General features: G+C 47.8%; 1 protein-coding gene and 1 long non-coding RNA gene across 2 annotated transcripts in view; one reads left to right on the forward strand and one right to left on the reverse strand.

Annotated features, from left to right (window-relative positions):
• The window catches only part of Cad96Ca (tyrosine kinase receptor Cad96Ca), a 108,255-nt gene extending 91,352 nt beyond the window's left edge, over positions 1–16,903 (forward strand). The window contains exons 8-13 of the mRNA XM_084587994.1: positions 8,607–8,760; positions 9,576–9,686; positions 10,213–10,394; positions 14,714–14,836; positions 15,050–15,161; positions 15,259–16,903. Of these exons, the coding sequence (XP_084444120.1) occupies positions 8,607–8,760; positions 9,576–9,686; positions 10,213–10,394; positions 14,714–14,836; positions 15,050–15,161; positions 15,259–15,530 (954 nt within the window). The 3' untranslated portion in view covers positions 15,531–16,903. The remainder of the gene's footprint in view (positions 1–8,606; positions 8,761–9,575; positions 9,687–10,212; positions 10,395–14,713; positions 14,837–15,049; positions 15,162–15,258) is intronic.
• LOC146202187 (uncharacterized) lies at positions 368–11,127 on the reverse strand. Its single transcript, XR_014703660.1, has 3 exons — positions 10,986–11,127; positions 10,266–10,402; positions 368–598 (listed from the first exon to the last, which is right to left on the reverse strand). It is a non-coding gene; the product is annotated as an uncharacterized LOC146202187 (long non-coding RNA).
• Positions 16,904–25,375: the final 8,472 nt, after the last annotated feature.

A 25,375-nucleotide genomic window follows, 5' to 3' on the forward strand; every position in this document is an offset into this window, starting at 1 on the left:
ATAAGCCCTCAATGACCACCTGAACCGTTCAGCTCGTGTAATAGAGTCAGCGTACCAAGCAATGAAGGGCGTCAAGGACAATTTTCTTCAGTATTCATGATATAGTTTAATATCCGGTCGTATCGTCACGTTCACATCTTCGCCTCGGCTCCGTCTGGTTCAATTCCCCGTCGCACTCCTTTTTTTTTTCTTCTTCTTCTTCTTCCAATGTAGTACCGCAACACACAAAGGCGAGACGAGACGATGGCAGGAGCACTGCCAACGGCATCGACAAAGCTCTTTGTTTTCTTACAGCCCGCCACTGTGACTCGTGTCACAATTTTATTACGCGTGTCCGTATGTAGTGCAATGCAAAGTGAGATCCCGCTTCTTTTTTTTTTTCTTTTTTTTTTTTTTTTTATCGCGATAGCAGTTCAAGCTTAGAGGCAAGCCTGGTTTTTACCTAGCGAGCAGCAAGAAGTTTCATACAGGTTTTGAAGGGGATGGCAGGGGGAGAGGAAATGGACATAATCGCTTCGCAGCACTAGATGTAGTCGATCTTGTGCCTGAGTCACCAAGGCCAGCTCTGAAGGTCACACAGTGGTGTCACTTACGGCACCTGCCGAGGAAAAGTGAAACAACGAGCATGTGCCTTAGCTGTGCGTGTGGGCACTTCCCGTGCATCGCTTCTGCTAACAAAAAAGGTGACAAACGCTATAGATGCACGCTTATATAATTTTCTCATAACCTTACACACTGAACCATCTTACAGAGAAGAAAAAAGCTAATTGGTGATTGTCAAATGTCACAAAGTGCATCTATACTTCCTATATAACCAATTCGTCTCAAATAAGTTGCACAACATCTTTGTCTGCACCGGTAAAACCGCGAAGGAAACTACTTTGAGCAACAAACTAGTATATTTGAGAGCGCTTTGATACTGGAATTTGCAAACAGGAGCTCGCATACGCGGAACATATTTAGAAAGCGGAATGCTTTGGTGAAATAAATAAAAAAAGGCTAGTGTTGTTACACTTTATATGTTGTAGCAACGAGCGTTTGCTTAATCTATCGGTATAACTCTTGACGCGGAAGTTATCGGCCGACTTGTTAGACGCTGTCTTCTGTGCTGAGGCGTTTTATAACCTATGTCGGGCTGCGGAAGAGCCTTCCTATTAAGGAGTTTCTTACTAATTATTTTCAACACTTATCTCGCCATCCTCATCACTTTTTTTCTTGCGAAGGAGAGTAATCCCGTGAAGTGAAAATAGAAGGCAAAAAGAGTTCTAGTATAGAGTTATACAGGGTGTCAAAGCTAACTTTTGCCAAGGGTTAAAAAACAAAACGTTTTAGATAGGCCAGGTAAACCAGTTACATAAGCTGCCAGCCGTCTTTTTGCGTACCACAGGCAATTTTTTGTTCTGGAATTAATTAATGGAGGTAACTTTCCTAAATTTCCAAATATTGTTTTTAAACAATAAATGTGATTTGCAAAGTTGGAGAGCACCTTCAGAAACCCCCATTCCATTTATTTGCGATAAAGAAAGCCTCACGTGTATCTTTTTTTCGATCTCCAAGGAATGCGCGCGAAATAAAAAAAAAATCATGTGACTGGCGCATTCGCGCGCCATGATTGCGCTGCCCTCAACCGTGTTTGAGTGATCCAAATCAGCTGCGGCCGTGGCCTCACGGCCCCGTTGGAGCGGTAGGCCGATAGGCTGATATTCTGCGTTGGTTTCTTCGCCCGCGTCAGCCAGTCGGCGCACGTGATGGTGCAAGTCGCAGCGAGCTCTCACTGCCCTCGCCGCAACCATTCCCAACATATCAGCCTACCGCTAGGACTGGGCTGTCGAGTCATAGCCGCAGCTGATTTTGTTCTTTCAAACCAGAACGCCAGGAAGAAGTCGTTCTTTACCAGAACGCTGCGTGCCCGTCTCCGCTGTGGTTGTTTTTTTTTATTTTATTTTATATATATTTTTTTTAATTTGTGCCATAACCGGCAGGCGCCCCTTCCTCTTTCGCGCGGAGATGCAAATGAACACTCATGGGCCTCCTTTGGAACCCGGTGCGTCGGCAGCGGTCGCCCAGAGGAAACGCCTCTACCACTCGAGTGACGCAAGCAGCCAAGGCCACCGTGCTGTCCTCGGCTGCTAGTGATGACTCTTCGACCGACAACGATGGGTTCGTGCCGACGCTTAGCAAGAAAGCAAAGCGAAGACTACTCCGACAAGAAGACTCATTCTCATCCAGCACGTCTACGATCATCAATACGCGAGGCCCCCTGACACACACTGTCTTGTTTGTGCCAGAGACGCCAACAGACAATCTGAAAACTGAACAAGAAAGGCACGTCCGTGTTCCTTGAAAGCCTCGTCCCTGGAAAGATTAAACACGTCCGAGTGAATCTAGTGAATCTCTACAAAAACATAATCGCCATTGATTGTCATGGAGTGGGGCGTACTGGAGAGATTGACCGCCATCAACAAACTCGGCGACATCAGTGCTCGCTCCCATATTCTTCAGGACAGTGGCATTGCGGCCGGCGTCATTTACAATGTCGACATGGCCATCACTGACACCGATTTACCTGTCTTAATCAAGCCAGCATCAAACAGCATCTCCATACTACAAGTGCTCGTTGGCTCGACCTGCGAACTGAGACCATTCTCACATCCATGCTGAATGCAATCGCTATCTAGCCTGCGCACGCCAGCAGCACAAAATGCACTACAGGTACTGGACGCGCTAACACCAGTTCTTACGGCTCTACAGTAGCAGGAACAATGGCTCCCCTCTCATTAACATTTGGAAAAAAACTCAAGGACGCTTCAATGTCAGGCTACGAGGCATTTGCATCTCCCACGCACCTGGGAAACAGCAAGGTCATCGTCTATATTCGACGAGAACTCACGTATGTGCTCCATCCGGTTCCTCCCAGCAACGATAACCAGTACGTTTTCCTGGCGCAATCTCACGTTTACGCTTGTGAATGCGTATATGTCGCTATCAAGTCGGTTTGACGCCACACGATTGAACGACTTGATGGCGGTTACACCTAGCCCTTGGATCATCATATGAGACTTTAACGCTCACCACACCATGTGGGGAAGCGTTCGAATTAACCTCAAGGGAAGAAAGCTTTTGTCCTTCGCCTCTGACCATGACCTTCAGTGTCTTATTGACGGTACGCCGACATTTATTCGAGGGGCAACTTACATTAGATTTTTCGGTTTGGCTTTTGTATCTCGAATGCTTACCAGCAGCGTCCAATGGTTTGCGGATATAGAAACACACGGAAGCGACCACATCCATTCATATCTGATCATTATTGGCCTTTCCACATCCGCTTCTGCCTCATGTATGCATCGCATCGATTGGTCAGCGTTTCAAGCAGTTATGGAAGATGCTGGCAGACCAGGCCTCTCCGCAGATTTTGAAGAGAAAGTTAAAGAGGCCATGATAAACGAGACGTCTTTATTCACCCTAATGCTTAACTACACAGAGTTTGATATGGAATTACAGCGCCTGCGATCACTACAACGGAGGGCAGAGCGTAGATACCGACGCACAAAGTCGAGCCTCGGCCTCAGAGATGCGAGGCGCATGCAAAAAAAAATATATATCAGCGCAGAATTCAAGCCCTCCAGGCAAAACTTTGGAGGTCATTCTGTGAAACGCTTGATCCACTGAAGCCTTTATCACGTATCTGGAATGTCGTTCGTAGTCTGAGAACATCCCCTCAATAGCTCTACCCATTCAAATCTCTCGCACTCTACTAAAAACGTGGTGAGGTCGAGGTAGCTGAATATTTCTGCGCTAGGGTAGCAGGCCAATCGACCCCAACGGCAACGCTACATTTCAACGATGTTCCCGCTTCTCGGGATTCGCGAATGGACCTCTCCTTCTCCGCGGAGGAACTTGACGCTGCGCTGGCTTCTTGCAGACGGTCATCATCGCCGGGTCCCGACGGTGTGACATACACTGCGCTTGGAAATCTTGGACAAGAAGCTACAGACGCGTTCTTTTGGAACATTACAACAAATCATGGAGTGAAGGTACAGTTCCAGACGAGTGCTAGTGCAGTAGTTTAGTTCCGCTCCTGAAACCTGAAAAATCGCCTCTGGACTTGACATCATACCGTCCAAATGCACTGGCTAGTTGCGTTGGTAAAGTACTGGAAAGAACGCTGCTTACACGTATTGAGTGGTACCTGGAACGCTACCAGGTATATCCGGATATAATGTCCAGGTTTCGACGTGGACGTTCTTCACTTGACAAAGTTGTGGACCTGATATCATCTGTACAACGGCAAAAAATTTTGAAGCGCTTACCCGCGGCGTTGTTCTGAGATATAAAGGGTGCATATGACAACGTCACTCACGAGGCCATTTTGGACGCTCTGGAAGCTGCCGAGCTAGGCGTCGTGTTTTCTGCTAGATACAGAGTTATTTAACCAACAGATCTCTCTTTGTGGAGACTGAGGATGGCCCAACATCTACTCATTTCACTTCCCGTGGAGACCCACAGGGTGGAGTACTAAGCTCAATAACGCTTACTCTTGTCGGGCTTCTCGACTTAATACCACAGTCGGCGTAACTTTCAATCTGTGTAGACGAGATCTGTATCTGAGCATCAGGAGTTCCGCGCCCACAAGTTTGAGCGAGGCTTCAAAAGGCGGCAAGTATAGTTGCGTACTATCTCCACCTGCAAGGTATGTAGATATCAACCGAAAAGTATTCACTAGTTGCATTTACACGCAAGAACATGTCACCCTACACCGTATGCATTAATGGTAAAGCAATAACCAACCAAAGCAGCCATCGCTTTCTAGGAGTGATCATCGACCAAAATGTTTCGCGGACTCGCCATATTTCATTCATAAAAAAGAGGCTGACAGCGATTGCTGACGTACTTGCCTTTATTGGGGGAAAGTCATGAGGAGCGTTAGTGCGGTCCGATGCTCCAACTGTACAATTCATTATTCATGCGATTTCTTCGGTACAGCCTACCTGCACTTAGAAATATAAGAAAAACCAACTTAAGAATTCTACAGAGCGTTCAAGCTCAAGCTATGTGAACCTGCCTGGGATTGCCAAAATGTGCCTCTGCGGCTGCTTCCGTATTAATTCCCCAGGAACATCCCATCACTACCTACCTAACAGTTGACGCCCTGAGGGCACATTTTTGACACCTCTCCGGGGTTCCGTCTCATCATTTGGCCTAGTCTTCCTATTACCAGGCCACATACACCGTTTACAGAAACCGTTGATGAACATCGCGCTATTCTGCCGTCCCAGTTTACACCCTCCTCTAGACCTTCATCTCTACTATGGAGCCTGCATCAACCCCGTGTGCTTCTTTCAATAACCGGTATCAGGAAGAAGGTCGAACAGAACTAAAACAAGTCACTCTTGAATGCTTCCATGAGCCCCATGCAAACCGTTTGCACATCTACACCGACGGCTCAGTGAATGCTGTGAGTTCTTCAGGCTCCATGGTCATCCCCGCAACAATTACACAAATAAAAGTCCAGACAATTCACCGGACGTCTTCGACAGCCGCAGAGCTAACCGCTCTTCGTGTCGCAATTTGGCATATCACCCAGCAGAGCCGCCAGCAGTGTTCTATTTTCATAGACTCCAAAGCAACCCTGCAAACTTTACAAGCGGCCATTCGCCGTGGAGCCCGTGAGCAACTCGTCACGGAAATACGAGAACTTCATCACTATGCCATCAATAAAGAACACGACATCATCTACCAATGGCTTCCAGGGCACAGCGACATAGCGGGCAATATCCGTGCGGACGAGGTCGCGCGAACCGCCCACCAAGACGGCGATTGCGTGTTGATCCCCTTTTTTTAGAGCAGACGCAGCGGGAAGGCTTCGCGCATTTGCGCGGGAGCTCACGCTCGCCTTGTGGAATTCTGGCCAGTTTGCGAACTCCAACTTAAAATACCTGAACCCTGACCTCAAGCTCCAGCTTCCACTCGGCCTACCCCGACGTGAGGCAACTTTGCTGTGGCGCCTGTGGGTTGGTGTAGCGCTCACAAACTCTTATTCGTTTGTGATAGGTATGGCTAATAGCCCTGTATGTGCAACCTGTGGGTGCGACGAGACTATAGGCCACATTCTTTGTGAGTGCCTCATATACAGTGCGGAAAGACAGTGTCTCTGCCATTCGCTGGGGCGTCTGGGTGGACACCCACTGACTGAAATCAAGATTCTAGGTCACTAGTCGCGGCGGTCGTCGGCGTGAAGGCCTCCCATGCACTGCTCCGCTTCATGAAAGCCTGATCGATAGGCTGTGATTTTGCGTGATGTGACGTGATATGGCTGTGATGTAACTATACTGACTTCACCCATCCCTCTTTTACCCATCACTTTTATATCCCCCCCTTCCCTCAGTGCAGGGTAGAAAACCAGTTTCTTCTGCCGGTTTAACCTCCCTGGCTTTCCTCCTCCTCCTCTTCCTTCCTTCCTCAAACCACGATTGAGAACACCACAATCGTGACGCGTGAATGCGCTAGTCACGTGATAGTTTTTATATTTCGTAGGCTTTCTTTAGAGTTCGGAAAAAGAATACACGTCCGGCTTTCTTATCGGAAATAAATGAAACGGGGGTTTCAGAAAGTGCTCTTCAATTTGAACATCAGGTTTTAGTAAGCAAATTAGAGAAATTATCTTAATTACTAATTAGCTAATTGTAAAATTAAGAAATGTTTTGGTTTGTGGGGTTTAACGTCCCAAAGCAACTTAGGCTATGAGAGACGCCGTAGTGGAGGATTCCGGAAATTTCGACCACCTGGGGTTCTTTAACGTGCACTGACATCGCTCAGCACACGGGCGCCTTACTTTTCGCCTCCATCGAAAAGCGGCCGCCGAGGCAGGGATTCGATCCCGCGTCCTTGGGAACAGAAGTCGAGCGCCGTAACCACTGCGCCACCACGGCGGGTAAAATTAAAAAAAAAAAAAAAAAGAAATGTCAGACGGCTGGCAGCTTTATGCAAGTGGTTTCCTTGCCTCATTTCGAATGTTTTATTTGTTTATCCTTTTCTAAATTTTGCTTGGACATTCAGGGACAGCTGCGCAATTTGCGCCATATAGGTACGAACGAGATTTTATGCGCATAGTTGCGCCAGGAGACCGATTTCTTTGACAGTATATAGTTGCGGATTTCGGTTGTTCGTGCATGCATGAGAGCGCACAGAGACGCCAGCATAACATACAGTGACTGATGCTTATCTTGGTGTGCGAGCAACACCATGCAAGTTTTGATTTTGTTTGTAATGCCACAGCGGCAAAAGCCCTTTTCTCCAGAAAATCCAGCGTCGGCGTTGTGAGCGACAAATCACGAGCATGCCTTCGACAAATGGTAGCTGGCAGGTAACCTGGATGGCCGCCGATTGGTCAGAGGGTTGCGTGACGTCATGGGACCACATGACATGGTCAGGTTGGCAGGAGCTGCCAACTCGGGCAGTTTATTTGAGATGGGAGATGGGGTCCAACTCGGGAGGAACCCTAGGATTCCGATTCCGACACGCTGTGGCCCATTGTCCACGCAGGGACGCTCGTACCGGCTTAGTTAATGCAGGGCTTTATGTCTATGTAAGGGGGCCCTACACATAATATGATCTGTATGTTATGAGTATGTGTGAGATGGTAGATACATGAATTAAGAGAGTAGCGAAGTGGATGTACGCAAACAAGTATCCGTAAGGGAAGCCGTAGACGGGAGCCACTAATGCTGTCGCGCCATGCATTTAAAGGCGGCGCTTAAGTGTCTTTTTTTTCTTCTTTATATTACCATTCTATACTTCTGCACCGTTAGCTATCTTATATCGGCGTTTAAGTGGGTAATGGCGATTGTTGAACTAATGACGAATGACTAGAAATAATGAAGCCGAAATAGAAATACAGCGTCATTCTGGTCATGTGGTCTCTCCTTGTGATGGCTCTTCAGTTTGCTGTCGCTCCAGAACCTTTGCGGCTAGGTAAAAAGAAAAAAAGGTTTACTGCTGAGTATCATCTAAAGCTAGACGAAGGGGACAGATGAATTTTACCCGAAAATTTCAGGTAGCTGCTGCCCCAATGCCACGAATGAACACTTAGGCATACCCCTCCCTTGCTACCCTCCAGTAGTCAGGGTAATTCTTGTGTAGACCGCCGAGCTTCTATCCATAAAAATTGGAACATCGTCGAAGCTTCTAACTTCTACAGAAGAAATTTTTGCGCGGGAGTAGGAGCACATCGACCTCGAAGGTAAATGGGTACGACAGTTTTACGCGGAAGCCAATAACTAATTTTTAAACTCGGCTTTTTTTTTTCTTTTTTGTTTGCCTGGTGCACATTCCTCGAGCGCTCTACACAAGGGAGGCGCTGATTGCTGAATGATGATAGCTGTTTTCCGCAATGGTTCGTTAATGTTGTGGCGCACGCTGTCGGGCAGGAAGCGATATTCTGTACATGGCGTCGTTAGTTTGCAGTATGGCACTAATAACGGCGCACTTTATGCAAATACTGCGTCGCCCTTTGATATCGCGCCTTGCTTCGACTTTTTTTTTTGCGCCACAACTTATATCTTGGACAAAGATTCGAGCCACAATTCAGAATGTGCCCTTCATTCCAGTTGTCAGAACACAGCAAGTGGGAATTTCCGAGGCACCACCTGCGGTTCATCGGAATCTTAGGCGAAGGTTGCTTTGGGCAAGTTTGGAAATGTGAAGCCATGAACATCACCGGATCGGAAGAGCCGGTCATCGTTGCAGTCAAGACGTTAAAGGGTAAGATTTTTGAACGGCCTGGTAGAGCCCGCCAGTTGATAGGAATAGCTGAAAGAGCATGCCATCTTGCACAAGAGCATGCACAGTCGCTTTGCTGGGCAAGTAGTACGGCGAAAGACTTTGGGCATATCTAATTACCTCATCGCCACATTCACTGCTGAAGCCGTGTTGTGCATATATATATATATATATATATATATATATATATATATATATATATATATAGGCAGATCAATTAAGGGGAAAAGAGGGTGCTCGTTATAATACATAAGGGAAAGAAGCCAACACTCAGCGAGGCCAAGGAAAGCATTGGGGATGGTACTTTATGTCTTTTTTTTATTTTTAATTGGATAATCACAGAAATTAGTAATTTAGTCTGTTTAGGGGAAATTTAATTAAAGACAAAGTAGAAGAAAAAACAACGTGCCGATGGCGGGAACCGAACCCACGACCTCCGAATATCGCGTCCGGTGCTCTTCACTATATAGTCACTATATGTATACTATATATATATATATATATATATATATATATATATATATATATATATATATATATATATATATATATATATATATATGTAGCGAGGATCATTAACGCTTCATTCCAAATGAAGTGTTAATGATCTTCGCTATTTATTTCTTCTGCAGCCAAGAACGTCTTTTTCGCAAGTATATATATATGTATGTATATATATAGACCGACTTAATTGGGCTCAGGCGTATATAAATAATGTCAACAGCAGGCCGCCCTGCTGCAAAGCATTCCTATCATTGATAACAATTCAATCGTTTCTTTCGCTTATGCATTTTCAGAAAATGCCACGGAGAAAGAGAAGAAGGAGCTTCTCAGTGAGCTTGGAGTGATGAAACTAATAAACCCTCATCCCAACGTGGTCACACTGCTGGGAAGCTGCACAGACCGAGGTAACCATTCCTTCCTGTCCTAACAAGTATTGCAACAAACGTATCAAGATAATAGCATCGAAATGAATACCCGGCGCACTTAACTCGCGGTGTTTTATACCAGAATAAAAAGCTTCAGCTTTCATGCGTATTGCGTGCAGCATGCTCTTGGGATCGGCTGTGTCGTGTTCTGCGGTTTCTTCGACCGCAGCTGAAGATTACCAGGCGGGACATACTGTGCCATGGTTGTTTATTCCCGGGGCTGACTTTGATTATAACTGCGCGACATTACGTTCTCACGAAGTTCCGAGCGGTATATGAACTACCACAACAGTTCGGTGCCTGCACGATTGTGGGGCATTTGGTGCCACAATTTCCCCAACCTTGCGGTTGACGGAATGGTGCTCGAGATCCGAAAATACTATGGCAGCAGAATTTCTGGCTCGGGATTCCGGTTTTGTTTTTCTTTTCTTTTATATATATATATATATCTGTACCTCGAAGGAGTCAGGCAAAAGGAGCCTCACCAACTTCGTATCTTTTCCAGATCCGTTGTTTGTCATCATGGAATATGTACCATTCGGAAAACTACAAACTTACCTTCGTGAGAGCAGAGTAGAAAGGTCATATGGAAACCTTCACGGAAGCAGCAAGCACCTCACTTCCAGGGACCTGACATCTTTTGCATACCAAGTGGCCAAGGGCATGGAATACCTTTCTTCTAAAGGGGTAAGCACCTTGAAGGCAAATATATCAGAGACGCCGATAGTTGTAACTCAGTTCCTGGAAATGCTGACAACTGGTCTAAGCGTTAGTGCTAACTTGCAATTGTGAGAGCAACACTGTTTCGTAGAGGTGAGTGAAAGCAAATGTTTGGGTGTGAAGCGAATACGAATAAAAAATGGGGGCGTATCGAATCGAATATTTTCGACTAGATTCAGATAGTTTCGAATGGTTCCGAGTGTCAGTGAAATCAGTACAAACGGACGACACTTTTCCAGTAAAACACAGCTTCTTTGAAAATAAACGAAGCCACTCCAAGCAAACTTTGCTTTTACCCAGCATCACTATAATTTACTATACCTGTATGTCTCCCATGGTATTAAGCAAGGTAAGGGGAATCATGCAGTTGGAAACGTAATAAACTCTGTTTTGCAGGATATTACCTTCTCTACAATATCGAACAGCTGTATTCAGTAAAAAAAAAAAAAAAAAAAAAAAACTTCTCTGTCACGGTTTGACGTAAAGCTCGCATTACTTGGGAGCTTACTAAAAGTTATCATAAAGCACTGTAGAGTACCTATGCAGATAGCTACTCACTGTAGGAGAGTGACACCAGCTGTCGATTGTTGGAGCTGCAATGGGCAAGGCATTGCGGGCAAAATGCAACAGGACGGCTTGTGAAACCAACACAAAGGTAGCGGCCTGAACTGCAACGCAAGCGGGAGCATCCCTTCCCAACTCCCTTGCGACGTCTGAAGACAATGTGCCAATTGTAAAATGCCGCCGCAAAAAAAAAAAAAAAAAAGAAAAAGCCCACTGTTCACGACATGGTGGTTCGCGCCACACTTTGTTCTCGCAACGAAACCATGCCGTTAGATGCCCTACTAGGCCCACCGCGCTGAAAGCGTCGCGGTTGCGTGAGCCTTCTTCGAGCCCGTGTTTCTGGCATGCGCTTTTTCCTCGGTCATTGTGTCCTCAGAAAGCTGATTCTAACTATCTTAACTCTTTCGCTACCGCGCCATAGGCCATCAGACATATATGTCCGACGATTTGAAAATGCCGCCAAACAAAAATTGAAGCCAGTTTTCACGGACAAGCTGCGCCATCTAGTTTGTTTTTCTGCAACTAACTTGTTTTCAGTTTTGTTTTCTGCATTTCTAACGTGAGGGGGCGCCGCGAAAGCTGAAACTTTGACAGGGCATAGGAGCGTCGGTCCGCGACCATGGCGTCCGTTTCGCTCCGCGCTCGCCAAAAGCAGAAGCCAAAACCGAGCACGTCTGCTGCATCTGATGCCGCTTTTTGCGATGAGAGCAGCAGTGATGAGTCTGAGAATGACGTACAAACGTCAGATTTCAGCTCGGACAGCGACACTTCGTCTCAGAGGCCACGCCCCCATTCCACCCATAGAGCCCATTCGCCACCAACCGAAAAAAAAAGGAGAAAAGGAGGAACTGCAAGCTCTGCTATCAGAAAACAAAAGCAGAACTCAGAACAAATGTTATGTGCAGCACATGCCAGATATACCTCTGCTTCACTTCCTCACGTGACTGCTTCTCAGAGTGGCACAGCTCTCATGACCCTTGACTTGAAAGGCCATGAAAAGTGTAGTGATTTTTTCACAAAGCTGAGACTTGCAGGAATGACAGCTACGAACATGTGCAGCAGTTTGTATATTTCAGTTTTTTTCTAATCAAGTTTGGGCTCAGTGTCGCCGCTTATTTGTGTTTTGCTTGTCTTCTTTTTTTGTGTTCTCATCATATATAGAAAATAAACTTTCAAAATCTATTGGACACGCAACTCTGGAAATTGTTTTATTCGAAAGTGTAAATAATAAGCTACAATTTGGTACATTGCGATGCGCAATCCATTGGGCGTTTCTTGAAGAAATAATTTTTGTTTCCAGACACCCAAAATCGGCCATTTTTCCGTGGTAGCGAAAGAGTTAAGTTACGAGCGATAGCCACAAAGCAACCGTAGCAGTGCGCACTTGTCACATCCTTGTATTTTTTTTTGTTTTCTACTCAAACCAGGACGCTTCCGCGCGCGCCGTATCGCGTATCGTAGTGATCTAAAACGAGAGGATCGCAGCTATCGACTGCATCTTGGTGCGATGCGGTGACGAAGAGCGTGGTGCTGCGCTTCGCTGTCGACCCGCGAGCGCGCCGCGGCTCCCGATGGATGGCCTTGATCACCTTACGGCGTGTCGGCTTTTGCCTCGCCGTGGCGGTCGACTCAACGAAGAAGGAACAAATTTGCTCGCGTGACACGCGGAAGATACTACACCGTTTGGAAGTGTCGCTGTGCATCGCTCTCAGTTTGGACAGAAATTTTGTAATTTTTGAACGTTCGAGAGATTTTAATAATAAGCTCGGATAGCGAAAATAAATGCGAATCGAACAGCAAAGCAAATTGGTTTTTGGTTTTTATGAGGTTTAACGTCCCAAAGCTACTGAGGGTATGAGAAAAACCTTAGTGGAGGACTCCGGAAATTTCGACCACGTGGTGTTCTTTACGTGACAGTAGGATGGCAAGTTGGGCTAGTTAGGTTATGCTCATCTTGGAGGAAATATACAGGGCGAACAGAGACGACGGACGAATAAATACACAACACAAGCGCTTTTAAGTACACAACACAAGTACGCAACACAAGCGCAAGTTTTCTTTACGTGCACTGACATCGAGCAGCACATGAGCGCCTAGCTTTTCGCGTCCATGGAAAAGCGGCCGCCGCGGCCGAGATTCGATCCCACATCCTTGGGCACAGTAGTCGAGTGCCCTCACCACTGCACTACCGCGGCGGGGCCAGGAAAGCAAATGATATTCGAAATCGAAGACTTATAATAAAATAATAATTGGTTCACAGGAAGGGAAAGGCGCATTATCTGTCACACTTGTTTCTGTGGACACCTGAACCGCGCCGTAAGGTAAGGGTGGAAGGTGGTAGTGAAAGTGGGTAGAGAGAAAGAGGAGCCGTAGTGGAGGGGTACGGAGTAATTTCGACCACCTGGGGATCTTTAACGTGCGCTGACATCGCACAGCACACGGACGCCTCTTCGTTTCGCCTCCATCGAAATGCAGCCGCCGCGGTCGGGATCGAACTTGGCTACTCCGGCACAGTAGTCGGGCGTCTTACCACTGCACCACCCCTGTTTCGAATTTTCGCATATTTTTATCATACAGTGATACTATTTTAATTAGACTGACAACAAGCCTAATACAGACACCGCAGCCTTGTTGCGGAATCGCGGTTGCGGGCTAAAACTAGCAAAAGATATACAGAGAACAACGTTCACTAGGCATGCCTCTTTTAAATGTACCACGAACTGCATATATCTCACTTACCTCCAAGGCTGGCATTTCGTAAGATGGGCAGTGCCCAAGTGTGAACTTGAAAATGGTCAGTTCAAAATAATATGCAGCATTTCTGCTATTATATGGATAACATAAGGTATTACAATAAAAAAACTAAAAAGAGGAAGCACTACCAGCATCGCAGAAGCGATGTAAACTACTGTACAAAAGGAAATAAATGTATGTGGCGCAAACAGCAGAAGACAAGAGAAACGCTCACACGCACATCAAAGTGGCTGATAAACGTGAGGACAGCTATTTAACAGGAGTGCGCGAATATTCGAACCGTTCGAGTAGCGAACCGAGTATCCTCCAGTTCGAATCACTGAGGAATTGTATAGTGCATGTTCAAATTTCTTAGAAACTGACCGAATATGCTCAAGTTATTCGAACGCGTCTCGAATTATTCGCATGAAGTTCGAACATGAAGTGCGGTATAGTTTTCTTCGAATATTTCGAAAGCAGGGTCCATTCTAACGCCACACTGCATGCTGCCGCAGTCGGACTCGCGGAATGGAGAGTTTAGTGCCACATCATCATGCGCTCATGCGGCTGCGTCCACATTGCCCATACATGTGCCTTCCAAGTCTGAGCGACGCAGCAGAGCACAACCAGGCTTGGCAAACGACTTCGCTGTTTCGCTGTCTGATTCGTTATGTGGTAATATTCGCCACTTCCGCGAATATATGCAAATATATTCGATTCAATGTTCGATTCATATTCGATTCCGTTTAAGTTACACTACAAAAATTTGATTCGGCACAATTCATATTCAATTCGGTCTTCAAAAAAACGCACCTACGAATTCATGAAAATGTAGGAATGTTTTGTATAGTTAGGTTGGAATAGCATTACTGGTGCACTTACTGAGATAATATGATATTACAACTGCAGCTTATGGGCACTCTAAATCACGTTTTCTGCTCGTTTTGATTTTTTCCCTTATATTTCCTGGTTTTGTGCCCATTTTCTAGATAATACACAGAGACCTGGCAGCAAGAAATATTCTGGTTGGAGAAAACAAGACCTGCAAAGTCGCCGACTTTGGATTTGCGAGGGATGTCATCACCACTCATGTTTATGAGAGGAAATCAGAGGTGGGTAACACGGCGTACTTGTATTGCCGAGGTGCTATATCGGGGATGCGGGCAATCTATAACTGTACAGCGTTTCAAAAACTATAGCTACGTACAGTTTGTGACTACTGTCACAGTCATAAAAGTATCATTCGTCACCACAATATGCATGTGCAGAGGCTTGCTATGGTTAAAAACGTTTCTCTTTTTTCTTTTTTCTTTTTTCACTTGCAGGGGAGATTGCCGATTAGGTGGATGGCACCGGAATCGCTTTATGACAACATATTCACAACCAAGACCGACGTGTGGTCGTTCGGAATACTCATGTGGGAAATCGTGACGCTCGGTAAGAGAACAATTCGCCTTTTTTTTTTTTTTTTTGCATTCAGAAGCGCGTACTCTTTTGACGGCTAAACGAGTGGCATTCCGGTATTCCCCGCCAGGCTCCACACCATACCCTGGCCTGGCAGCTGCCGAGGTGATGCGACGCGTGCGCGACGGCTACCGTCTCGAAAAGCCGGAGCACTGCAAACGAGAAATGTACAACATCATGTACTACTGCTGGGATCCAGACCCGAACGAGCGACCTTCCTTCAGTGAACTCACCTGCCTTCTCGACAAGCTCCTTGTCAGCGAGAACGACTACATTGAACTGGACCGCTTTCCTGACCACTCCTACTACAACATCACCAACCTCTCTGGCGAAAAGCTTTAACCGCATCGTTCAAGTCGGCTTTCTGGTCGTCCCACGACGTAGGCCGTTGGCAGAGAGAGAGAGAAGAAGAAGCAGAGGAAGGCAATGTTCGCGAAAGCCGGTGCTCGCCACGAAGTGCTGCTAGTACGTTCCCTGTGTTCATCGCATTGTAATGCTTCCAGAGATTGTGGCATGGCAGTCGCTCACGAGGAAGCCGCGGCACTTCCAGCCTACGCTGCGCAGGAGAACGCTCGCACACCGCGCGTGGTATTTTGTTTTTCGGGCGTCAGGAATGGCTGAGTGTTTGCGGACGACTGGAAGCATCGCTGGTGTCGAGAGAAGTGTGCTATGGAACTAAGATCCTCGGTGTGTTACGATGGTGGCAGCTCGATCGTCGGCAGAACTGTGTCGCCAGAGTGCTCTGGGATGATACTCCGGTGCGGGTCTGGTACGAATGTCCTGGATCTGAACGCCAAAGAACTCTGTGCAGAGACAATACAAAACCGCGGGCCACTGCGAAGATAAGTGTGGCTCGCTGTTAACTTGTGGCGTTGACAGGGACCAGCCTGAAATTACGAACCATATGTGTGCATGAGGGTTATGCGTGCCCTTGCTCATCACTCATCTCAGGGGATGCACTGCTGCGCTCGTCGTGCCTTGGGGGTTCATACAGGAATAAGCTTTTCAGGTACCGGTAGCCTTCGACGAAAGCTTAAGGGGCTTGCGTTTTGTTTGTTGTTGGGGCGCGAGGCGCAAAATCTCGTTGCTTTTGTTGGACATACCTGGGACTTGAAGCAGCTGCAGTGCACTTGTATTTTAATGTATCATAAGAGAAACTTATTTTCTTATTTTTGTTTATGCGGGCATGTTCTCCGCTTGCATCTTTAGCGTCTTATCTCACTGACACAGTTTTATGAAGTTGGTTGTCTCGACCAGTGAGGCATTCGCGAAGGATTGGCGCCATAACTTCCACCTGATCGGGTCGATGGGTATCACAACAAAAGATTAAATTGAAAAGGCTAGGTACAATTTATGACTGAAACAGCGCAACGCGTAACACAAAAGATCTCTGTTTTACGCTGTCGCAGCCATATGACTCCAGTACAACCTGCCACATTATCATTACGAGCAAACCTCCAGAAATTTGCAGCGATCTGAAGCTTGTATAACTTAGGAGCGCGTACAAATGTCATTGTCAGAGTTGCACTGCCTCCATATGCCGGCTGGGAGACCCCCCTGTTTTCACCGCTCGTCTCTTGAAAAAAGAAAAAAAAAAAAAAAGCAAATCCCCAACTTCGTTTATCACTTCACAACAGAAAATTAAAGATAACTGTTCATCATGATTTACGAGCCTGAAGTAATGATTACCTGAATTTAGAAACAAAAAAAAAGAAGAATGTTTCGGCGCGGAAGGATTTGCTGTGGAAGAATCTTTTACAAAGTTATACTCAACAACCGCAAAACAGTTCTAAAATGACGCCCTCATTTATAAACCCAAGAACTGTAATATCGCAGTGTAATTGTACATTAAGCACCCGGTTCGCTTGCCATGCACGAAAGGAAACTAGTTCATCGAAGCAAATCGATGCCTTTATTCGAGTGCACTGACTAAACGGGTTCGTTGTTTCGCTTAGTTTTTGTTTGTGTTCAGAGAAATAAATTACTATGAATTTAGGTCTTGCGACGAAGCACTGAAGCAAAAAAAAAAAAAAGCACTGAACTTCGCACATATTTATGAGAGATAAGAAATATGGATTGCATGCTGGAATGACTCCATTTCATCTTGTGTACAGTAGTAACGAGATTATATGCCCTTACATATGTGCTTTACTTATATTGTAGTGATGTGTTGAATGTATTACAAAAATGATTAATTATTTGTCAACACAAATTGCAAATAAATGATTATGTACAAGGCGCGCGTTCTTATGCTCCAACTGCATCTGGCACGGCCAGGAACTAAGAAAAAAAAAATCGTTTTCGTAGCTCACGTTAGAACGTGGGACCACACGTCGGGTAAGTAAAAAAAAAAAAATTCCGTTATTTTGTAACGTACGTTCTTTTAGCCAAATAAAAAAAAATTGGAGGACGCTTAAGCTTCGCCTTCAAGAGTGGAACGCGATAGCGTTATTGCACCTCGTCGAAAAAACTTATTAAACGCAAGGGTATTGGGGCATCCTCGCACCGGTACTCGCGCGGCCCGAAGGGGAGAAGCGGGTGAGCGAAGATAGTGATCTAAAGAAAGGAAAGACGCTCGATTCTACAACCCGTGAGGGTGCACGGCGGAACGTCAGGGGCGAGTGGCGCGCCACGTGTCGGGGCAGCGCCGCACATTGCGAGGAGGGGTTCTTCTGTGTTTGCCGCAAGATGGCTCTGTATGTGCGCAGAGCGCAGAAGAAATGTAGCGGAAACGTACTTCGCTACTCGTGTAACTGCGACTTCTGTAAGTAACATGCTCTTAATTACCGATATACACCGCAGTATAACGTTCTATGGCACGTTTCTAAGGCAACACCTCATTCACTAGAAGCGCTTTTGTACCGCTATCAAGCATCGAACTCGTGGCTGAGTGGTAGCGTCTCCGTCTCACACTCCGGAGACCCTGGTTCGAATCCCACCCAGCCCACCTTGGAAGTTGCTTTTTATTTATGAAGTGCATGTTTATTCATGAAGTGCATGCCGGGATTTATCGCTCACGGCCAACACCGCCGACGACACCGGCTTTTCTGCGACTCGAGCTCCTTAACGCTACCGCGTTAAAAGTGTCAAAAAGGTCAGACACTAACGAGTATATCATCACACATTTGATGGCTGAACTTTTAAGTTAGCGAAACCAATTAACGACTTTACGTGCTATTGATGCTTTAACATTACCTGTAAAACATCCACAAAGCGCAAGGTGGACTGACGAACCTTGCTACCAACTGGCTGTGGTAGGGCTGGACCAAAAAATTTTAAGCGCTTAACTCCTGTGCCCTTAATAAAGTATTTGATGTGTAATTCTAGCGTTTTAAACTTGCCGCTACTCCAAAGGAATATATGACGAAAAATATCAGCCAAAATAAAAGTTCAGGAACCGAAAACTACGCCAAGCGATCGCGAGCACTTGTGAGAAACCGATCTCATGTTTCACCTCGCGTGTGCGTTGTGTTAACTGAATGCAAATAGACATGGCCACATCAATATAAGAGGTTCTTACCCAGGAGAAGCAAAGCTAACTGACCAAGCTGATGAGGAGGGGGAGCGGGAAGGGATTCATACTAATGTATTAGCCTAAACATGACAAGAACAAATTAAGACGGTGACCCAAGTTTTGGTTTCGTCTCCTTCTTTTGATCCTGTCGATGTTGCGCTTTGAAATTAGAGTTGTAAGGGTACGTTCAATCTCAGGTCGGTTTTCCGGTTGAACAGTTAACTAGCACGTCAGTCTCTTGCGTCTTCTTTTTTGTCTGCCGTCTTCTTTGTAGCACACACCTTTCGACATACGCTCGTCGTCTTTGTCACCGTCGACGTCACCGAGCGTTGGTGTGACACTACAATTATCCCCGGGAGAAAAAGGAGGCATCCTACTGACTCATGGCGTCGACACAACAGGCGGGTCATAACAGGGCTTGAGGTGGTCAACGTGCACTGTTTCACGCCCGCGGCGACACATATCCGGTGTCGGTGCAAGCGGTTCTATAACGTAGTTCACCGGAGAGGTCTGGCAAATAACCCGATATGGACCGTGGTATTTGGAAGCAAGTTTGGTAGAGAGGCCGGAGGGGGTGGCAGGAACCCAAAGCCACACGAGGGAGTCTGTGCTGTATGAAGGAGCTGGACAAGTCGGTGCGCAAGGAACTGCTGGTGACCTTGGTTCTGGGTTGTAAATGATCGGGCCAACTGGCGACATTCTTCTGCATATGCTGCCGCTTGAGAGACTATGGTCGATTCGGAGGTGTCAGGGCGATAAAGGAGTACCGTGTACATAGTTGAGGTGGGTTCACGGCCGTATGGAAGGAAAAAGGGGGAGAAGGCGGTTGTGCTTTGAATGGCAGTATTATAAGCGTACGTGACGAATGGGAGAAGCCGGTCCCAGTTTGAGTGGTCGGACGCGATATACATGGCCAGCATGTCACTCAAGGTGCGGTTAAAACGTTCCGTCATGTCATTTGTCTGCGGATGGTAGGCCGAGGTAGAACGGTAGACAATGCGGCACTGCTGAAGAAGGGCTTCAACGGTCTCGGAAAGAAAAACATGGCCACGGTCACTGAGCAATTCTTTAGGTGAACCGTGGCGCAGAACGAAATGTCTGGCACCGACGCAGAAGGTAAAGAAGATGTTTCTGCGTAACGGGTAAGGTGGTCAACAGCCACGATGACCCAACAGTTACCAGCATGGAGTGACTGGTAGTGACCCGTAAAGATCAATACCCACACGGTCGAATGGCCGGCTGGGGCAGGGCAAAGGTGCATCGGAACGGTGGAGTGCTGTGGAGGGTTTTTGCGGCGTTGGCATTCCTGGCATACGCGGACGTAATGACGCACGAAGCGGTACATACCCTGCCAGTAATAGCGGAGGCGAAGACAAGTGTAAGTTTTCAACACTCCGGCGTGGGCACACTGGAGATCGGCGTGAAAAGCGGCGTATATTTCCGAACGGAGGTAACGAGGAATGACAAGGAGCCACTTGCGTCCGTCGGAAAGGTAATTTCGGCGGTAAAGCATGCCGTCGCGGATGGCAAAATGACGAGCTTGGCGGCGAAGCGTTCGAGAAGCTGGGCGCAGAGAAGGTGTAGATAGAAGCGTGAGAAGAGAAGCGATCCAAGGGTCTTTTGCCTTTGTTCATAGGGTATGTCGGCAATTTCTAGTGAAGATGAGTCACCTATGGTGATAGCTGTCGAGTCAGAGCCGCATTGAAGAGGTGACCTAGGCAGGGCGTCGGCATCAGAATGCTTACGGGCAGACCGGTAGGTGACCTGAATGTCGTACTCTTGTAAGCGGAGGGCCCAACGAGCAAGACGGCCGAATGAGTCTTTAAGGGTGGACAACCAGCAGATTGCGGGATGGTCCGTAACAACAGAAAAGGGACGACCTTAGAGATATGGGCGGAACTTCCCAATGGCCCAAATGATGGCCAAGCACTCCTTTTCGGTTATCGAATAATTTGTTTTCGGCCTTTGTTAAGGTGCGGCTGGCATAAACAACAACGTGCTTTGGGTAGCCGGGCTTTCTTTTTGCAAGGACAGCACCGAGACCTACACCTCTGGCATCAGTGTGAACTTCGGTAGGCGCCGCAGGGTCAAAATGGCGGAGAATCGGAGGCGACACTAGAAGGCGCCGAAGGGTCGAAAAGGCCTCATCACAGTCGGAGCAGTCGGACGTCCAAGACGAAAGAATGGCGTCACCGGCAAGGAGTTCAGTCAGCGGCGAGATTATCAAAGCGAAATTGCGGACGAAGCGACGAAAATACGAGCACAGCCCGATAAAACTACGCAACTCCTTTAGGGAAGTTGGGCGTGGAAACTCAGCTACTGCACGGATTTTCGCAGGACCAGGACGAAAACCGTCTTTCGAAACGTGTCGCAATATAGGAAGCTGGCGAACCCCGAAGCAGCACTTTTTCAAATTTAGTTGCAGGCCGGCATCAGTCAAACACTTTAGCACACGCTCGAGACGGTCCAAATGTGACGTAAAATCTTTTGAAAACACAACATCGTCCAGGTAACAAAGACAGTCATGCCACTTGAGTCCGCACAGAATTGTGTCCATCATGCGCTCGAAGGTGGCCGGCGCGTTGCACAATCCAAATGGCATGACGTTAAATTCATAGAGACCGTCAGATGTCACAGAAGCGGTTTTTGGTCGATCGTCAGCTGCCATGGGTACCTGCCAGTAACCTGAGCGCAGGTCAGAGATGAAACGAATGCGGCACCTTGAAGGCAATCGAGAGCGTCATCAATACGTGGAAGGGGGTACACGTCTTTTCGCGTTATCTTGTAACATCTGTAAACTTTTCGCGGTATCTGTAATCAACGCTGAACCGGATAGAGCCATCTTTTTTCCTCTCGAGAACAACTGGAGAAGCCCAAGGGCTGTGCGAAGGCTGGATGACGCCACGCTGAAGCATGCCATTAACGTGCTGGGTGATAACTTGATGTTCTGCAGCCGATTCGCGATAAGGGCGCTGGCGCACCGGGGCGTGCGTACCGGGGTCGATGCAGTGAGTGACAACAGATGTGCGCCCCAAAGATGTCTGAGGAAAGTCAAATGAGAAACGGAAGCGCCAAAGCAAGTTGACGAGCTGGTCGCGTTGATCTGCTGAAAGGCTGGTATCAAGACAGCCATGAAAAGCTGCAGTGGAGTTGTTCTGTACAGAAGCAGGCAAGTCAATAGTATCGAGCTGAAGTGGGGCTGGGTCTTCTGAGATGGCATATGTCATAGCGTCATCAATGGACTCGATATGACCAACACGTTCTCCACGAAGAATCGTTGACGGAGAAGGCAACGGGTTAGAGATGTACATGGCGCTGTAGCCACCACAGAAGGTCAGAAGGGCGAAAGGCAGGACTAAGCAATGGCGACGATTAGCGGCATGAGTCGGAGTGAAAAGAACAGTCGAATCGGAAAAGCAGGCGCAGGAAACGGGCACGAGGACGGTAGAGCAGGCGGGGATGTCAGTATCTTCGGCCACGGTTATCTTATCGACGTGGAGCGGTGTGTCAAGCGAGGTGGCAGGTGAAAGCGGAGACAATTCGATGCTGGATCGGGCACAATCAATAATCGCATGATGACTAGTGAGAAAGTCGCAGCCTAGAATCAGTTCGTGAGAGCAGTGACGCAGCACAAGAAATTCGACGACGTACAAAATGCCCTGAATGACAATTCGAGCTGTGCACGCCGCAAGCGGTTGAATGCGATGTGCGCTGGCAGTTCGGAGAAAAACATTTCGAAACAGGCGTCGTAACTTTACGAATTCGGCGGCAAAGGTTGGCCCTTATAACAGACACAGCGGCGCCAGTGTCCACAAGCGCGAGAACTGCGACGCCATCAACAACCACTTCGATAACGTTGTCCGGGGAAGAGGGAGGACTTGCACAAGTAGAAGAAAACGCAGTTCTTGCCTCCGGAACTGCGGCTATTAGTTTTTCTCCGGGCCAGCAGGAGAGCGACGGCGCAGCGGCGAGAGGGAACAAGGGCGGGGAGACGGCGATCGGCGGGAGGAGTAGGAGGAGCGGTCAGGATAAAATGAGTCCGTAGAGCTGCCAGCAGCGACAGGGGAAGGTTCATAGTTTGAACTGTAGTTGGATCTGTACAGGCGGGGACCATTGCGGTACGACTGCGCGCGCTGGCGATAAAGCCGGGCGACGTGGCCAGGAACGCCACATGAATAACAGATTGGGCGGTTGTCGGAGGTCCGCCATGGATTGTTGACCAGACGTCGAGAAGGGCAGGGCGGAGGTGGTGGAGGTGGTAACGGCGCAGCATACGCGACAGGGCAGGGTGGTGGTCTGGCGGCGACAGCGGCGTACGTTAGCGGGGCTGTCACAGGCGTAAGTTGAGAGCAATTGGCGGTAAAACGTCTGCAACTTGCTCCTGGATGGTGCGTCGGAATGCAGGATCTAGCGATGGGGTGGTTGCGACAGAAGCAGGGAGGAGCGACAGTTGGCGCGCCACTTCCTCCCGTATAAAGGCCTTGATCTCGGGAAGGAGGGAAGGTGGTTCAGAAGCGAGACCGCATGCTGTCGAAGGTGCGAATAACCGATCGTTCATGATAGAACGCCGAGTAGAAGCTCGTTGCCTTTTGAGGACGTCGTAACTCTGACACAGCTGAACCAGTTCGATGACGGTTTGCGGGTTTCTGGCCGTCAACATTTGAAAGGCATCGTCGGAGATTCCCTTCAAGATTGTGGTGATCTTGTCAGTTTCGGACATAGAAGGATCAACACGTTTACAAAGATCCACAATGTAGCTGGTGAATGTTTCCTCAGGATGCTGAGCGCGGACTTCGAGGCGTTGTTCGGCGCGCAGTTTGCGCGCAGCGGGGCGGCCGAACATCTCGGAAAAGCTCGTTTTGAAGGCCGACCAGGTGGGCAGGTCGAGTTCGTGGTTGCGGAACCATAGAATGGCTACATCGGTCAGGTAAAAGAGGACGTTGGCTAACTTGGTGGTATCGTCCCACTTGTTGCTTACGCCTTCGTAGGAGGATAGCCAATCATCCACATCCTGGTCATCTGCGCCACTGAAGAAGCTGGAGTCACGCTAGCGAAGCCCACCAGAGCACAGGATGGTAGGCGGAACGGTGGGAGCAGTCGAGCATGGAGTGGCGGTCTGGCTTGTTGCCTCAGGCATAGCGGATGGCGGAGCGAGTGTGCGGCTGCTAAGCTCCAGCGTGAGAGGAAGGAACGAAGAGCAGCCTCCACCAAATGCAAGGGTACGTTCGATCTCAGGTCGGTGCTCTGGTCGAACGTTTAACTAGCACGTCAGTGTCTTGGTCTTCTTTGTCTGCCGTCTTCTTCGTAGCACGCGCCTTTCGACATACGCCCGTCGTCTTTGTCACCGTCGACATTCACCGAGCGTTGGTGTGACACTACAGAGTATAAGAAGTTCATATTGTATTGTTTCATTCCCCTATGTAAACGCGAACACCACTAAGCAGTGAAATATGTTTTGCTATTGCGTCCCCGTAGCGGTCGGCTCACAGTCGCCGCTAATAGCAAATAAAGAATAGCGACAAGGTAAGTATCCGCCATCTCTCTGCGTAATTCTGAAAAGTTTGGTTTATGCCCGTGTTTAACGTCTCACATCGACTCAGGCTATGAGAGATGCCGCAGTGGAGGGCTTCACAAGTTTCGACCCCCTGGAGTTCTTTAACGTGCGCTGACATCGCACAGCACATGGGCGCCTTGATTTTCCGCCTTCATAGAAAAGCGGCCGCTGTGCCCGGGATTCGATCCCGCATCCTCGGGCAGAGTTAGAGCGCCGTAAAGCACTGCACCGCCACGGCGGGACATTCCGAAAAGTACGAAGCTATGCAACCGCTAAGACTGAGCAACTATGTCTAATCAAGCGCTGTTATGAACAATATTTTAAAAAGCCTTCGAACGGCAATTTTATCAGCTTGTACAGATTTATGCCAGCCGAATAGAGATGAAAGGCGCCCACATAAGGGAGCAAGCTCAGCAATTCGGAACATTTTGCTTAATTGTGCGGGCCGTTTTACATCAAAGCCTTATATTTACGAAAATTCTCATGACAACACAAACTTTGCAGTTTAAGAATCGCTTTGTTTTGGGCATAAAATCAGCCAAGTTTCAGTACCTAACAGTCGGTTCAGTATTTCTCAGTCACAGATGCTTTTTGAACTACAGTCATACTGGGGAATTAAAGAGTGGCGATGGGACGAAAATATTTTTGTGGGGTCTGCCGAAGCAGAAGCGTGGAACTAGCGCTTGCGCTTGACGTATACAATAGTTAATTTACAATTAGAGCTCTTCGCTTACAGGTAAAACCCGACTTTTCCTGATTCCTGCACCAACCCGATCATTGTCTGACAGGCCCCCAAAGCGTCGTTGAGTGGCGCTGTACATCAGGCAGCGTAGGCAGTGGTAGGATGCCTCGATGCGCGCGCCCTTTTGCACGGTGGAGTCATTCTGTAAAGGGGTGAGTGCTACCTTCCGACCGGTGGCCGCCATTGCTCTCCCCACGCTTCGGCGGAACTCGTTGAGCGAGACACGGACACGGCGCTTTCTGGGGCAAAATGTTCTGGTGTTGCGCGCCCCAGTACAGGAACCGCTCACGAAATGACTGGAATATGTTCCAATTTCCCAAAAAACCGAGAAGACTTCTCAGGCAAGCGCGACAAGTGGCAACCGTTCATGCGTGTGT

The sequence above is a fragment of the Amblyomma maculatum genome, chromosome 1, assembly GCF_055883805.1.
Source record: "Amblyomma maculatum isolate TAMU_Amacu chromosome 1, ASM5588380v1, whole genome shotgun sequence".
Taxonomy (NCBI): Eukaryota; Metazoa; Arthropoda; class Arachnida; order Ixodida; family Ixodidae; genus Amblyomma; species Amblyomma maculatum.